Raw genomic sequence first — 17,612 nt, forward strand, 5'->3', positions numbered from 1 at the left:
CCCTCAGTCTCCTATTTGCTACAGAGTAAAGTCCTAGTCCATCCAACCTCACCCTATAACTCAGTCCTTCAATTCCTGGCAGTAACCTTGTAAATATTTCCTGCACTTAAAGCAGGGTGACCAAAACTGAGCACAATACTCCAAGTACAGCCTCAACATCTCCTCCCAATGTCTATACTCAATGCCCTGACTGATGAAGGTCAGCATGCAAAAAGACTTTTTCACCACCCAGTCTAGTTGCCATTCCACTTTTGGGGAAGCAGGTGCTTGTAACCGCACAGTCCTCTGTTCAAGTGTTATATCAGTAAAGAGAGGGCCCTCTGTAGGATGGGGTCAACCAGGATTTTGCATCCCAGCTGCCTTCAATTGTATGTACACGTATGGCCATACAGCAGGCTCCCCCTCCCCCACAGCTGATGACTCCAAAGGAAAGGCACAGCAGCGTCACAGGAGTTGCCAGTTAACATTGAACTCGATGTAGGACTACTGTAGGGACTCCATCTCCGGATTCTTCCCCGTGAGTGGGTATGGTACAAGACAGTTGCGGTTTGAGATCAGTTTCCCTTCCCCTAAATGAGCGTCAACCACTGCTGGCGCGCCCCATCTGCCCAAAATAAGATCAGTAGAGATACCAAGAGGATCAGGAGATGGGAGGGAGGGGGTTACGAATGAACCTCCAAGCCAGACCTGACTGAACTGAATGAACAGTTCAGCAGTGGGTCCATTATTCCCATTTTCATGCCGCAGCATTCCCGGGGAAGTCACCCTCTTCAAAGGGGAACACTGCAAGGAAAATTTACAAAGATGTTATTGGGACCTGTGAAGCCTAGTTATTGGGAAAGGATGAATAGGTTAGGACTTTATTCCCTGGAGCACAGGAGAGTGAGGGGCAATTTGATAGGTATATAAAATTATGAGGGATACAAGACAGTGGGGAGAAAACCTGTTTGCATTTACCCTGAGTTTGGGTGAGTCTAAGAATTAGACGTCATAGGTGAAAGGTGTAAGGCAAAATAGTTATAGGGAAGCAATACACAAAATCCTGGATGTATTCAGCATCGACAGAAATGAATGAACAGTCAAATTACCAGGCCAAGATCCTTCTTCAGGACTGGAGAAAGGTGAGGGGACCCCAGGGAAAGTGACAGGTAGGTGAGAAGAGCAGGGAAAGAGAAGGGGATTGCAAAAAATGTTTTTATCAGAAGAATAAATCAATGGTCATGCTATAAAGTTGGAGGGTACCCAGACAGAATACAAGGTGTTGCTCCTCCACCCTGAGGGTAGCCTCATCGCGGCCCAAGAGGAGGCCATGGACTGACGTATTTAAGGGGAACCTGAGGGAGAATTTCTTCACTCAGAGGGTGCTAAGTGTATGAGGAAGTGGAGGTTACAAGTGCAATCATAACATTTAAGAGAAGTTTGGGTAAGTACATGGATGGGAGGAGAATAGTCTAGGTGAACAAGGGTGGCTGCATCCACATTCTGTTGCAGTATGGGCAAGAGCAAGTGAATAAGGGTCTGTCTCAGTGCTTTAGAGCTCTATGACTCTACAAAGTCGTTTTAATTACGTGACTTTTCCTTTAATTAATGACTGGCTGATTGACATACACACCAACTTCCAGCCTCCATAATTAACAAGCAGAGTGTGTCTTACACACAACAAAGACCAGTTACTGTGAAGCAAGCCAACTAAGGTGGTGTATGGAGCTTTTAAACATTCATAGCCCCCTGCCAAAGAGGATCCCATCAATAATGAAGAGTTTTCCAAATATCTCTTTCAAGTCCACAGCTTCCTGAAAGTGCTGACACTGCTCATTACTCTATGGGAAAGATATGCAGTGAAGATGAGAGATTAGTATTGTCACATACAGTGCCCAGAAAAAAGTATTCCCCCCCCCCCCCCCCCCGGAAAGTTTTCATGTTTTATTGTTTTACAACATTGAACCAGAGGATTTAATTCGGCTTTTTGTTGATCAGTATACATTTCATGTTGAAGTGAAAACAGATCTTTACATTAAATTAGCTACAAATATTGCATAATTATATACCCCCTTTAATGTGACACACCAAATCATCACTGGTGCAGCCAACTGGTTTTAGAAGTCACAATTAGTTAAATGGAGATTACTGTGTGCAGTTAAGGTGTTTCAATAGATTGTAGTAAAAATATACCTGTATCTGGAAGGTCCAACAGCTGGTGAGTCAGTATCCTGGCAAAAACTACACCATGAAGACAAAACAACACTCCAAGCAACTCCGTGAAAAGGTAATCGAAAAGCACAAGTCAGGAGATGGATACAGGAAAATTTCCAAGTCACTGAATATCCCTTGGAGTACAGTTAAGTCAATCATCAAGAATATGGCACAGCTGTAAATCTGCCTTGAGCAGGCCGTCCTTGCACAGTCCGTTTTTGAGAAAGGAAAAAGTGAAGGAAGCCACCAAAAGCCATGCTCCCTCTAAGCTGTACGCACAAAAGGTTAGTTACCTAAAATGTAGTAATTAACAATTATACTTGTTGAAAAAACTCACATGAAATCTCGGCTAGAGTTTGCCAGAAGGCATGTGGGAGACTCTGAAGTCGGCTGGAAGGTGGTTCTATGGCCTGATGAAATAAAAACTGAGCATTTTGGCCATCAGACTAAACACTATGTTTGGCCTAAACCAACACATCAAAAACACACCATCCCAACCGTGAAGCATGGTGGTGGCTGCATCAGGCTGTGGGGATGCTTCACTGCAGCAGGCTCTGGAACACTTGTGAAGGGAGAGGGTAAAATGAATGCAGCAAAATACAGGGAAACCCTGGAGGAAAACCTGATGCAGTCTGCAAGAGAACTGCAACATGGGAGATCTATTTACCAGCAAAACAATGACCCCAAGCTACACAGGAAAAACTTAAAAAAACAAAGTTAATGTCCTGAAGTGGCTAGAGTCCAGAACTCAATCCAACTGAAAATTTGTGGCTGGACTTGAAAAGGACTGTTCACGCACAATCCCCTTGCAATCTGACAGAGCTTGAGCAGTTTTGTAAAGAATGGGGGCAATTTGCAGTGTCCAGATATGCAAAGCTGATTAGAGACCTATCCACAGAGACTCAAGGCTGTAATTGATATATCTACTAAATACTAACTGAAAGGGCAATCAATTATTTTGTGTTTAATAATTGTAATAAATTTAGACCAATTTGCAGAAATTTTGTTTTCACTTTGACACAGAAGAGTAAGAACACCCAAATTAAATCCACTGTGATTCAGTGATGTAAAACATGAAAAGCTCCAAAGGAGGTGAATACTTTTTACAGACATGGTATATGCATTGTTTATGTCAATGACCAATACAGTCCTAGGGGGCAGCCTGCATGTATCGCCAACATAGCATGCTCACAACTTACTACGGCTAACTGGTACATCTTTGGACTGTGGGAGGAAACCTGAACATCCGGAGGAAACCCACAGTGTCATGGGGAGACTGTACAAAGTTCTTACAGTCGTGGGTGGGAATCGAACCCTGATTGCTGGCAAGGTAAACGGTTACGCTGCAGTGCCGCCTGTATTGTGTGTAGAGAGAGTGCAGAGAGATTCATCAGCATGTTTGATTGGAGCATTGTATTTATACCACTGCAGTCACAACCAGTGGGGTGCCACAGTAGCAGAGCAGTTAGTGTGATGTTATTACAGCTCAGGGCGGAATTCAGATGCACCGGTGGAATGTGTGGGCTTCTTCCCACAGTCATAAGGTTAACTGGTCATTGTAAACTGTCCCGTGATTAGGCTAGGGTTAAATTGGTGGGTTACTGGGTGGCATGGCTTGTTCTGCATTGTATCGCTAATAAATACAAGTAATGTCACTCCCACTCCACAAACAATTCAAAACAAAAGCTAACAATCTGAGAACTCACTTTATTCACAAATCATTTTAAAAACTTTTGATACACATCCCCGAAACCGGAGAGCCAGGAGAGAGGAGCAGATGCATGCTGGTGCTAGAAGCGAACCCACACGATGCAGGGGTAGGGATGTTAGCTGATGCTCTGACTATCCTCCTTGCTACTCAGGTATTTGGGCAAGTCCTCAGCTGGAGGGCACCCCCCACCCCCCCAGGCTGACATGACCCTATCTCCCCTCCAACCTCCCCCTACCCCCCAGCCCCAAAAGGCTAGCCAGGAACTGATGATTTGGTAAATCAGCAGAGAGTCTCCAGGGAGTAGAGCTGTACTGTGTCTGCATTGACAGCAGAGTTCTCATCCAGAGTGCTTCCTCTATTCATGCTGGTTTCAGGCCCAACTCCAATGACCCACCAAGGCTTCAAAATTAACTCCTCCCCCTGCCCTTGCACTCCCCGCATGGTCGCACAGTCCGTGTCCCCCCCCAACCACCTGTTTACCTGCTTTGGGTCGATCACAGTTTACTGGGGGGGGGCTTCACTCCCAGACATCCTGCATCAGTGATTTAAATGCAGCCTGTATTTACAGTTCAGCAACAGTTCCCACCAACTAGGGAGTCCACACTGTTTCCAGAGGGAAATATCTACTGCTGATCATTAGTCCTAAATAGAAATGCCTCGACTTAGCCGCAGCAGTAAGCTGGCTGGCAGTGACCGTGTATTTTTCGACTCTCCACCAGCCCGAACATGTTCTGATTCAGGACGACTCCTTGGGTTTGGGGAAGACCCATATCTGAAGCCGTTGCTGAACTGCTGGTGGAGGTCTTGGTCTGTTAGCAAGTTGCTGGGCTTCTACCCTCTCTCCAAACCCATGATCCTTTCCCAAAGAGGGGACGGGGACAAGGGACAAGGGGTGCAGGCCCCTGGGTTCTGAGATAAGCACACGGATGGGTTGACGTCTGTGATTTTCGGGGAATAAAGTGGCTGAAGGAAGCACCCTAGTGAGTGCCTGGGGCAAGCGAGGACCTTCCCCTCATTGTGTGCAGGAGGGAACAGCCCAGAAAGGAACGACGCAGATTCCAGCAAACACAAATGTCACTGAGGAACAGATTGGCACTCGCTCACTCACTCAGCAGGTCTCCGGTTTCCTAGCATGGATGCGTTTTCTGGATGGAGCAGTCCCGGGCCATCGCTGAGCTGCCGCACGTCACGGCCATGAGCCCAGTTAGAAAGCAACACTTCTCCTCACCCCCTGGGGCTGAGGGGCCTCGTCTCCTGTAGGGATGGGGTTAGACTTCCAACACGCAGAGCGCACACACGTGCTGAGCCTCGCACACTGATATGAACACAGGCAGTTCCAGCATCTGTATACAACAGCTAAAAAAGTTTATTGTCAGTCTGACCCCTTGCTAGCAACACCACACTTAATTGGGTTTTTAACAGCCCTGGAAAGCGGGAGGGGTTCACTGCTGAGTTGTCCTCGGCTTAGAAAACAAGTTATAAATTTTAAAAGAAGTCCCACCAGGCCATTCAGCCCTGTCACTGGGAAACGGCAATCCTGCCCACAGCTCCGGGGATGCCGACTGTGTAGAAGTATCTGAGCGACTCTGCTGAATCAGTTACTGAGGTTCAGGATCACACCGGTTTCTGTCCAGCCCCACGGACGGTCAATCGGTGGAAGAGGCAGCAGTGGACTGGCAGGCTGACAGACAGGAGACACGTCTATGGCCCGACGATCAGCTCCTGCAGGTAGGACCGGGTCAGGCTCCGCAACTCCTCCAGGGCGTAGTCCTCGGGCATGGGTAGTTGACGGATGCAGGGGACAAGCAGGCGAAGGGGGATGTGCTGGAAGGTGGGAGTCGGCTCTCCGGGCTGCTCCACGCTGTGCTGCAGACCAAGCACAGTGCGCAGCATGTTGGCGACCTGCTTGGCCATGTCTGGATGGGAGGGACAGAGAGCCAAATTCAGATTATTGTCATTCAACCATATGTGCATACAGCCAAATGAAACAATGTTCTCGTGGAACAAGCTGCACAACACTGTGTATACCATACAAAACACAAAGTAATATTCATCATTATGTGCCATATCATAATGCCCAAGAGTGATCTGCAGGCCCACCACCCATGAAGTAATATTATCACTGTTAAATTTATTACTTTATTTTTATTTGGATAAGGTATTGGCAAGTATTACACAAACTTTCTTTACATATAAAACCTTTTCCATTTTTTATATAGGTATAAATCTATATATTTATACATGCACATGTACACACTAAGATATTTTAAAAAAATAATAAAGGGGGCATAACAAAATAGGTAACATAGTGGGAATAAAAATAATATATAATTATATAATTAGGCACTTAAATAGATATTTATGTGCAATTATAATTCCACACTATTAAACTAAATAATAAGTTATTCAAAAAAAACTGTAGTAATAGTGGTTGAATAATAATTTCCATGCATCTCTTCTGGTCCATTTCTTTCTAGCCCAAAATACTGTGTGGAATATTTTGTAACTTCCATCGTAGGTGTTTGTATCCTAACACATTCAGGTTTGCTCCTACCCACAGACGTACTTATCCCATCCCTGTTCACTTATTTACTTCATTTTATCATTTTTTCCCCATATCTTTTTCTTTACTTGTGTTAATTCCACATTTTCCAGAAATAGAACAGTGAACATTCGAACCAAGGGAGCTTACGTTAACACTATTACCATACTGATGAGGAAAGTGGTATGAACCATTAGGAGAGTCATCTAAAGTTTGCTCGCATTGGGGTTATAAATTCAATCCATTTATTCCAAATTTGATAGAAAATTTTCTTTTTGAATTCTCAGGGAATAAGTCATCTTTTCCATTTTAAGTATTTCCAAAATAATTTCATGCCAATCTTCTAATGTATGTGAAGTTGGATTTAGCCACTTTCCGGTGATTGATTTCTTACTTGCCACTAAAAGGGCAGCTTTATATCTTTCTTCGGTTCCAAAAACAAAACATGCCCCAAATAGAGAGTCTCCAAGTTCAGAGGTATCTGAATCTTAAATACTTTAACTAATGTTCTGTGAATATATTTCCAATGCAAACTTAATTTAGGGCAGTCCCAAAAAATATGGAAATGATTTGCCTGTAAATTAATAAATTTAATTAACAAATTTCTGCCCAAAGACAACAATGGCGATCCACTTCTGTAGAAGAATTTGCCAAGAATAACCATGGTCATGGAAAGATGCTGAATATTAGAGTTATGTGTGTCAGTTGTATGTACTATTGAGAATCTTGTCCCAGAGGAATGTTGTTTCATTTGCGACTCAAGTAAATAGAATAACATTTCTGACACTTCACATGTGATGAGACCTGGGTGGTGTCAGGGAGATCAGTGGTCTTACTGCCTGGGGGAAGAGGTTGTTTCCCATCCTAACAGTCCTTGTCCCAATGCTACAGTACCTCTGACTGATGGTGGGGGTCAGAGATTGTTGGATGGATGGATTGGGGGGGGAGGCGGGAAAACGTGTCCCTTGGCAAGTCAAAATGCTGGAGGAACTCAGCAGGTCAGGCAGCATCTATGGATTCAAGATTATTTAATGTCATTTCTAGTACACAAGTGTAAAGGAGAATTAAATAATTGTTACTCTGGATCTGATGCAGCAGAAAAAATGCAATAGTGTGAACACAGAACTGTAGCGATGTGCTACACACAGCGCTGAAATGACGACACACAGTCGGTAAGTTGTTTTGAGACTAGTTTATTCAAACTTCGCGGCGCTGGCATTTAATCCCTAGTGCCCGCCCTCACCGGGCGGAAATGACATCAGAGGTGCATTACCAAAGTCTCTCCCCGTGCACTGGCTATTTGTGAGCCGGTTTGCCTGCGCAGAAAGTGGGTCGCCACATAACCAGCCCCCCCCCCCAGAACCGGCGATACACCCCCCAATGTCCACAGTCTGGATCAGCCTCTGTTTGGGAGGTCTGCCTCTGCACCGCAGTGCCTGAACCTCGACCGGCTGCGCCAAGTCCACATGGGCTGGTTTGAGTCAGTCCACCGTGAAAACCTCCTCTTTCCCCCCAATGTCCAGAACGTACGTGGACCCGTTGTTGTTGATCACCTTGAATGGCCCCTCGTACGGCCGCTGTAGCAGTGCCCGGTGATCGTCCCTTCGTACAAACACAAACTTACAGTTCTGCAGGTCTTTGGGTACATGGGTTGGGGTCCATCCGTGCTGTGAAGTCGGTGCGGGGGCCAGGTTGCCAAGCATCTCGCGTAGTCTGTCCAGGACTGCTGCAGGTTCTTCCTCTTGCCCCCTTGGGGTTGGTATGAACTCTCCTGGGACGGCCAGGGGTGCGCCGTACACCAACTCGGCCAATGAGGCGTGCAGATCCTCTTTGGGCGCTGTGCCAATTCCAAGCAGGACCCAGGGAAGCTTGTCTACTCAGGTAGGTCCTCTCAGGCGGGCCATGAGAGCCGACTTCAAGTGACGGTGGAAGCGTTCCACCAGTCCATTCGACTGTGGGTGGTAGGCAGTAGTGTGGTGTAGCTGCGTTCCCAAAAGGCTGGCCACAGCCGACCACAGGCTGGAGGTGGACTGGGCGCCTCTGTCGGAGGTAATGTGGGCCGGTACCCCGAAGCGTGCTACCCAGGTTGCGATCAGTGCTCGGGCGCAGGAATCAGTAGATGTGGTGGTGAGCGGGACCGCCTCTGGCCACCTCGTGAACCGGTCTACCATAGTTAGGAGGTACCGCGCTCCTCGGGACACTGGTAGGGGGCCCACGATATCCACACGAACGTGGTCGAACCTCCGGTGGGTGGGTTCGAACTGCTGTGGCGGGGCTTTAGTGTGCCGCTGCACCTTGGCTGTTTGGCACTGCGCACACGTTCTGGCCCATTCACTGACCTGCTTCCAAAGTCCGTGCCACGCGAACTTGCTGGAGACCAGCCGGATGGTTGTCCTGATAGATGGGTGCGCCAAACCCTGTATGGAGTTGAAAACTTGCCGCCTCCAGGCTGCCGGGACGATGGGGCGAGGTTGGCCAGTAGCCACGTCGCACAGGAGGGTCCTCTCACCTGGGCCTACGAGAAAGTCCTGCAGCTGCAAACCTGAGACTGCGGTCCTGTAGCTGGGCATCTCGTTGTCTGCCTTCTGCGCCTCCACCAGTGCTGCATAGTCCACCCCCAGGGATAGGGCCTGGACAGCTGGTCTGGAGAGTGCGTCCGCCACAACGCTGTCCTTTCCCAAGACATGCTGGATGTCCGTCATGTACTCGGAGATGTAGGACAGATGTCGCTGCTGGCGAGCCGACTAGGGATCAGACAACTTCGTGAATGCGAAGGTCAATGGTTTGTGGTCCGTGAACGCGGTGAACGGCCTGCCTTCTAAGAAATACCTGAAATGCCAGATTGCCAGATACAGTGCCAACAGCTCCCAGTCAAAAGCACTGTACTTGAGTTTGGGTGGTCGTAGGTGCTTGCTGAAGAACGCCAGGGGTTGCCAGTGCCCCTCGAGCTGCTCCAGCACCCCACCGACTGCTGTGTCGGATGTGTCCACTATGAGTGCAGTCAGAACGTCCGTTTTGGGGTGCACCAGCATCGCAGCATCTGCCAAGGCTTCCTTGGCCTCCTCGTCCCAAGTAACATCCTTGCCTTTACCCGACATCAGGGTGTACAAAGGGCTCATGATACGGGCTGCTGAGGGGAGGAAACGGTGGTAGAAGTTCACCATACCAACGAACTCCTGCAGGCCTTTGACCGTGTTGGGCCGGGCAAAGTGACGGATCGCGTCTACCTTGGCGGGCAGAGGTGTTGCCCCGTCTTTGGTAATCCTGTGGCCCAGGAAGTCGATGGTATCGAGACCGAACTGGCATTTGGCCGGGTTGATCATGAGGCTGAAATCACTCAGGCGGGAGTAGAGCTGGTGGAGGTGGGACAGATGCTCCTGACGACAACCGCTGGCTATAAGTATGTCGTCCAAATAGATGAACGCAAAGTCCAGGTTGCGTCCCACTGCGTCCATTAGCCGCTGGAACGTCTGTGCGGCATTCTTCAGGCCGAACGGCATTCGGAGGAACTGGAACAGGCTGAACGGGGTGATGAGTGCTGTTTTGGGGATGTCTTCAGGGTGCACCGGGATTTGATGGTATCCCCGGACAAGGTCTACTTTGGAAAAGATTCTTGCCCCGTGCAGATTTGCTGCAAAGTTCTGTATGTGCGGCACGGGGTAGGGGTCCGGAGTGGTAGCCTCGTTCAGTCTGCGGTAGTCGCTGCAGGGTCTCCAACCCCCGGCTGCTTTGGGCACCATGTGCAGGGGGGAGGCCCATGGGCTGTTAGACCTCCGTACAATCCCCAATTCCTCCATCCTCTTGAACTCCTCCTTCACCAGGCAGAGCTTTTCCGGAGAGAGCCTTCGTGCGCGGGCGTGGAGGGGTGGTCCCTGGGTCGGAATGTGGTGCTGTACCCCGTGTCTGGGCATGGCTGCCGTGAACTGCAGTGCCAGAATCGATGGGAAGTCCGCCAGGATTCTGGTGAATTCGTTGTCCGACAGCGTGATGGAGTCCAGGTGTGGGGCCGGCAACTTGGCTTCGCCCAGGGAGAACGTCTGGAAAGTCTCGGCATGTACCAGTCTTTTCCCTTGCAAGTCGACCAGCAAGCTGTGAGCTCGCAAGAAGTCCGCCCCCAGGAGTGGTTGGGCCACGGTGGCCAGTGTGAAGTCCCACATGAACCAGCTGGCGCCGAACTGCAGCTGCACTGTGCAGGTGCCGTAGGTCCGTATCGTGCTGCCATTTGTGGCCCTCAGGGTGGGTCCTGGCTTCCTGTTGCGGGTGTCGTACCCCGTCGGGGACAAGACACTGATCTCCGCTCCGGTGTCGACCAAGAAGCGGCGTCCCGACTGTTTGTCCCAGACGTACAAGAGGTTGTCCTGGTGGCCAGCCGCCATAGTCATTAGTGGCAGCTGGTCCTGGCCCTTGCAGGGTGGGTGACAACGGCGGGCTTTTGTGCCCCACCGCTGGTGGTAGAAACACCACTGTTCACTGGCCTCCTCACTCCTGCCTCTGTGTTGTGTGTGCCCCCCTGCCGGGCCTGGTCTGGTCTGCTGTTGGGCACGTGGCCTGGTAATCTGACCGACAGACGCCACGCTCTCCCTCTTGGCTTTCCACAGCATGTCTGCCCGGGCCGCCACCTTCCGGGGGTCGCTGAAACCTGCATCGGCTAGCAGCAGATGTATGTCCTCGGGCAGTCGCTCTAGGAACACTTGCTCGAACATGAGGCAGGGCTTGTGTCCGTCAGCCAGGGACAGCATCTCGTTTATCAATGCTGATAAACGTTTATCAAGTCTGTCTCCCAAACCGTCCAGGTGAAGCAGGCGGGCACCTCGCTCACGCCACGAGAGGCCAAAGGTCCCAATGAGCAGCGCTTTGAATGCTTCATTTGCCTTCTTCCGGGGGCAACTGTATGAAATCTGCAACCTGGGTGGCCGTCTCCTGGTCAAGGGCACTCACCACGTGGTAGTAACGTGTGGAATCAGAGGATATCTGCCAAATCTGGAACTGGGCTTCTGCTTGGCTAAACCACACGCGTGGTCACAGCGTCCAGAAAGTCGGCAGTTTTAGCGAAACTGCGTGAACAGATGAAGAGTCGGTCATCTTTGGTCCAAATCCCGTTTGGACCGTCGGGGTCACCAATGTAGCGATGTGCTACACACAGCGCTGAAATAACAACACGCAGTCGGTAAGTCGTTTAGAGACTAGTTTATTCAAACTTCGCGGCGCTGGCATTTAATCCCTAGCGCCCGCCCTCTCCGGGCGGAAATGACGTCAGAGGTGCATTACCAAAGTCTCCCCCCGTGTGCTGGCTATTTGTGAGCCGGTTCGCCTGCGCAGAAAGTGGGTCACCACAGAACAATAAAAAACACAATACAGTAAATATAAATACACAAGATGGCTTATATACACTGATTGATTGTATGTCCATAAAGTGACACTAGGCACAGGAGTGTCTGTACATAAGATGACTCTGACAGGAAATGATAAATTAGTGCTGGTTGGGGGTGTGGAGGGGTGGGTTAGTGGGTGGTGGTTTTGTTCAGCCTTACTGCTTGGGGAAAGTAACCGTCTGTTGGTCCTGGTGTGGATGCTACATAGTCTCCTCCCTGATGGGAGTGGAACAAACAGTGCACACGTTGATGGTGTAGGACCCTTCATGATGTTACTGGCGCTTTTCAGGCACATTACTGTATATATTTCCTTGATTGCGGGTGGGCTGTTGTCAGTGATGCATTGGCAGTTTTGACTACCGGTTGCGGAGGACTCCTGTCTGCCACAGTGCAGTTTCTGTACCAGGCAGTGACACAGTGGTTAGGATGCCCTCTACTCATGCTAGAGGAATAAACAGTAAATGTTTCTGGCGGATAACTTTTATCAGAAATGTCGACAATTTATTCATTTCCATAGCTGCTGCTTGGCCTACTGAGTTCCTTCAACATTTTGTGTGCATTACTCTGGATTTCTAGCATTGGCAGAAGCTCCAGCCTCACCTATACAATGCCCATCTCTGCTTGCAAGTTTAACGGAGCTGGGCCCTAGGTAGGACAGCAGGGCGAGATTCAAATATTGATGGTCTCTGAGACTCATGGAAAGCGGAACATCTGGCCCATCAAGTCCATGCTGAGCAGAGAGACAAGACCACAAAACCACAAGACACAGAAGCAGAATTAGGCCATTAAGTCCCTCTAGTTTGCTCCACCATTCCATCATGGCTGATCCCAGATTCCACTCAACCCCATATACCTGCCTTCTCATTATATCTTTTGATGGCCTGACCAATCAGGAGCTATCAACTTCCACCTTAAATAGACCAACAGACCTGGCCTCCACTGCAGTCCACAGATTCACCACTCTGGCTATATCTATAAAAAGAAAATCCTCCTCACCTCCATTTTATTAGGTTGCCCCCCCAGCTTTGATGTTGTGCCCTCTCGTTCTGGATACCTCCACCATTAAAACCATCATCTCTACATCAACCCTATTTAGTCTTTTCAACATTTGGTACGTTTCAATGAGATCCCCCCTGCATTTTTCTAAATTCCAGTGAGTACAGGCCCAAAACTGCTAAACGCTCCTCGTATGTTAACCGCTTCATTCCTGGTTATCATCCTCATGAGCCTTGTCTGGACTTCCTCCAATAACTACACATCCTTTCTGAGATATGGGGCCCAAAACTGTTGACAATACTTCGTGACTCTTTCCACCACTCTACAGTGGGCTCCAGTTTCTCACCATTCCCTGGTGAGAAAGTTTCTCCTCAGATCCACATCCCTTAACACAAGACATAGGAGCAGAATTAGGCCATTCAGACCATCGAGTCTGCTCCGCCATTCCATCGTGGCCGATTTATTATCCCTCTGAAACCTATTCCCCTGCCTTTGACACAATCAATTTGTACATGTATCTTACATATTTATAGAACTGTGTTTTTTTCCCCACTATTGCGTTTTGTGTGCTGCCTCAGATCCAGAGTAACAATTCATTTTCGTTTACACTTGTGCACTGGAAATTACATTAAACAATCTTGATACCTGGCTGAAGAAATTCCTTCACATCTCTGTTCTAACTGGATGGTCCCTCTTTTCTGAGGCTGTGTCCTCTGGTTCTAGACTCCCCCACTTTCAGAAACATCCCCTCCCCATCTACTCTATCCAGATCTTTCAATATTCAATGGTGTCAATGAGGAAACCACTCCCCACCCCATTCTTCTAAATTCCAGAGTGTAGACACCCAGAGCTCCTCATATGTTAACCCTTTCATTCCCAAGATCATTCTCATGATCTTCTCTGGACCCTCTCCAATGCAAGCACATTCTTTATTAGATATCCACCGACTCTCCTTTCGCTATGCTGCTTGTTATTTCTTTAAAGAATTCCAACAGGTTTGTCAGGCTGGATTTCCCCTCAAAGAACTCAATCGACTCCAAAATCTTCCCAACCATTGAGGTCAGACTAACTGGCCTATTATTTAATTTCTTCTGCCTCTCTTCTTAGAGTGGAGTGACATTTGCAATTTTCCCATTCTCAGGAACCATTCCAGGATCCAGTGATCTTGAAAGATCATTACTAGTGCCTGCATGATCTCTTCAGCCACCTCTTTCAGAGCCCTGGGGCGTACACCATTGGTCCAAGTAAGATCTATCTTCAGACTTTTCAACTTCCCAAGTAATAGCAATGACACACACTTGTCTCATACAATCTTGCATTTCTGGCATACTTCTGATGTCTCCCATAGTGGACTAATACAAAGTTAGTCTACCATTTTTCTGTTTCCCCATTACTACCTCTCCAGCATTCTGATATCTGAGCTCCCTGGCAGCTGTGGATGCCTCATCCTCTCTCCAGAATAGGGATGTATTTAGCGTGCGCCTTCTGAATTGCTACCAGAAACTCCAGCCATTGCTATTCTGCTGTCATTCTTGCTAGTGTCCCCTTCCAACCAACTTTCGTTAACTTCTTTCTCGTGCTTCTGAAGTTTCATTGCTGGGCCACTGTCCTCTTCCCCCTTGGCAGGCAGGCCTCAGTCCAGAGCGCTGTGTAAACACAACCCATGCCGAACACACTTCATACATCCTGCCACTATCTAGAAGAGGGGTTCCCAACCCGGGGTCTGTGGACCCCTCGGTCATGGCATGAAAATGGTTGGGAACCCTGATCTAGAGGGGCACTGAGGTTGGGAATGATGCTAAAGGAATGCAAAATAAACATGAAATACATACCAGACTGGGCCAGGCGGTCTTTAGCAGTGAGACACTCAATCAGCTCGATTCGACTGCAGAGAGACATCACCTCGGAGTGAATCTTCTCCAGTTCGTAGGTTGGATCCTCCACCTGCAGAACATACGAGGCAGTTAATACTCCCGACAGGGCAGCCTCCCCACACAGACCATTGCTTACCCTAACTGGGGTTATGCAAGGGAGGGCCATGGTCAGCACAGCCACTGCTGATGCCACCCCAGGCTGTGTGAGGGAGGGAGGGAGGGAGGGCCATGGACAGCACAGCCACTGCTGATGCCACCCCAGGCTGTGTGAGGGAGGGAGGGAGGGCCATGGTCAGCACAGCCACTGCTGATGCCACCCCAGGCTGTGTGAGGGAGGGAGGGAGGGCCATGGTCAGCACAGCCACTGCTGATGCCACCCCAGGCTGTGTGAGGGAGGGAGGGAGGGAGGGCCATGGTCAGCACAGCCACTGCTGATGCCACCCCAGGCTGTGTGAGGGAGGGAGGGAGGGCCATGGTCAGCACAGCCACTGCTGATGCCACCCCAGGCTGTGTGAGGGAGGGAGGGAGGGCCATGGTCAGCACAGCCACTGCTGATGCCACCCCAGGCTGTGTGAGGGAGGGAGGGAGGGAGGGCCATGGTTAGCACAGCCACTGCTGATGCCACCCCAGGCTGTGTGAGGGAGGGAGGGAGGGCCATGGTCAGCACAGCCACTGCTGATGCCACCCCAGGCTGTGTGAGGGAGGGAGGGAGGGAGGGCCATGGTCAGCACAGCCACTGCTGATGCCACCCCAGGCTGTGTGAGGGAGGGAGGGAGGGCCATGGTCAGCACAGCCACTGCTGATGCCACCCCAGGCTGTGTGAGGGAGGGAGGGAGGGCCATGGTCAGCACAGCCACTGCTGATGCCACCCCAGGCTGTGTGAGGGAGGGAGGGAGGGCCATGGTTAGCACAGCCACTGCTGATGCCACCCCAGGCTGTGTGAGGGAGGGAGGGAGGGCCATGGTCAGCACAGCCACTGCTGATGCCACCCCAGGCTGTGTGAGGGAGGGAGGGAGGGAGGGCCATGGTCAGCACAGCCACTGCTGATGCCACCCCAGGCTGTGTGAGGGAGGGAGGGAGGGCCATGGTCAGCACAGCCACTGCTGATGCCACCCCAGGCTGTGTGAGGGAGGGAGGGCCATGGTCAGCACAGCCACTGCTGATGCCACCCCAGGCTGTGTGAGGGAGGGAGGGAGGGAGGGCCATGGTCAGCACAGCCACTGCTGATGCCACCCCAGGCTGTGTGAGGGAGGGAGGGAGGGCCATGGTCAGCACAGCCACTGCTGATGCCACCCCAGGCTGTGTGAGGGAGGGAGGGAGGGAGGGCCATGGTCAGCACAGCCACTGCTGATGCCACCCCAGGCTGTGTGAGGGAGGGAGGGAGGGAGGGCCATGGTCAGCACAGCCACTGCTGATGCCACCCCAGGCTGTGTGAGGGAGGGAGGGAGGGCCATGGTCAGCACAGCCACTGCTGATGCCACCCCAGGCTGTGTGAGGGAGGGAGGGCCATGGTCAGCACAGCCTCAGCACGATTGACAGTTGGAATTAAGAAGAGGACAGGGGACTCTGGAATTCTCTGCACAGTGCCACAGAGACATGGCACAGAGGACTGGCCACTTACATAAAGCAGGACAAGGCCCTTCAGTCCTCAATGTCTGTGCCAAACTTGATCCCAAATTAAACTAGTCCTTTCTGTCTGTACACAAGCCCATTCCTCCATTGCCTGCATATTCATTGAGAACACACACCAGTTCTCAGAGGGTGTCCACATTGGAAAGTGCAAGCAACTTCAAGTTCCTGGGCACCAATACGTCTGAAGATCTATCTGGGCTGAACACTGATGCAATTATGAAGGAGGCACACCACAGTTATATTTCATGAGGAGGAGTTAGTGCAGGAGGAGGTCACAAGGATGATTCCAGGAATGAAGGGGTTAACATATATGGGACGTTTGGCAGCTTTGGGCCTGCACTCACTGGAATGCGGGGGGGATCTCATTGAAACCTACCAAAATTGAGCAGCGACACTTCAGAATAGAGGCAAGGAGGAATTTTTTTTGGCAGTGTGTAGTAAACCCATGGAACACTCTTCCACAGACTACAGTGGAGGCTAAGCCCATGGGTATATTTGGGGCAGAAGTTGATAGTTTCCTGATTGGTCAGGGCCTCAAAGGATATGGCAAGAAGGCAGGTTTATGGGGTTGTGTGGGATCCGGGATTCAGCCATGATGGAATGGTGGAGCAAACTCGATGGGCTGAATGGCCTAATTCTGCTCCTGGGTTTTATGATTTAATGGATGCTGGAGAGGTAGTTATAGGGGAGAAGGAAATAGTGGAAGAACTGAATTTTGCATCAGTCTTCACTGTGGTAGACACTAGCAGTATGATGGAAGTTCCAAATGTCAGGGGTCATGATGTGTGTGAAGTTGCCATTACTAGGGAAAAGTTTCTTGGGAAACTGAAAGGTCTGAAGGTAGATAAATCACCTAGACTAAATGATGCACACCCCAGAACTTTGAAAGAGGTGGCTGAAGAGATCATGGAGGTATTACCGTAGATTCCGGATTTTAAGCCGCTACTTTTTTCCCACATTTTGAACAGCTTTGAACTTTGCGGCCAATAATCCGAAGCGGCTAATGCATGGTTTTTTTCATGCCGCCTCGTAAACATTTTGCCTCGTAACAGTAGACCAATAAAATTGATGAGTAGTTCACAGAGGTCCAATGAAATTGTACGATAAATCAAGCGCACTTTCACAATTAAATTATTGTAAATCAGTCATTTGTACTCACCCTCATCAACATGGAAAACACTCGAAGCATTGTGCTACCTACCCTACTTAGTTTAAACTATATTTGTTTTCTGTACTACATCGCGGGATGCTATGACGACACACCCGGTTTCGCGGTGTCTTGTGGGAAAATG

General features: G+C 49.7%; 1 protein-coding gene across 1 annotated transcript in view; it reads right to left on the reverse strand.

Moving 5' to 3' along the window:
• Positions 1-3,880: 3,880 nt before the first annotated feature.
• The window catches only part of nup98 (nucleoporin 98 and 96 precursor), a 107,173-nt gene continuing 93,441 nt past the window's right edge, over positions 3,881-17,612 (reverse strand). The window contains 2 exon segments of the mRNA XM_073041943.1: positions 3,881-5,820; positions 14,647-14,758. Of these exon segments, the coding sequence (XP_072898044.1) occupies positions 5,606-5,820; positions 14,647-14,758 (327 nt within the window). The 3' untranslated portion in view covers positions 3,881-5,605.

The sequence above is a fragment of the Hemitrygon akajei genome, chromosome 4, assembly GCF_048418815.1.
Source record: "Hemitrygon akajei chromosome 4, sHemAka1.3, whole genome shotgun sequence".
Lineage (NCBI taxonomy): Eukaryota > Metazoa > Chordata > Chondrichthyes > Myliobatiformes > Dasyatidae > Hemitrygon > Hemitrygon akajei.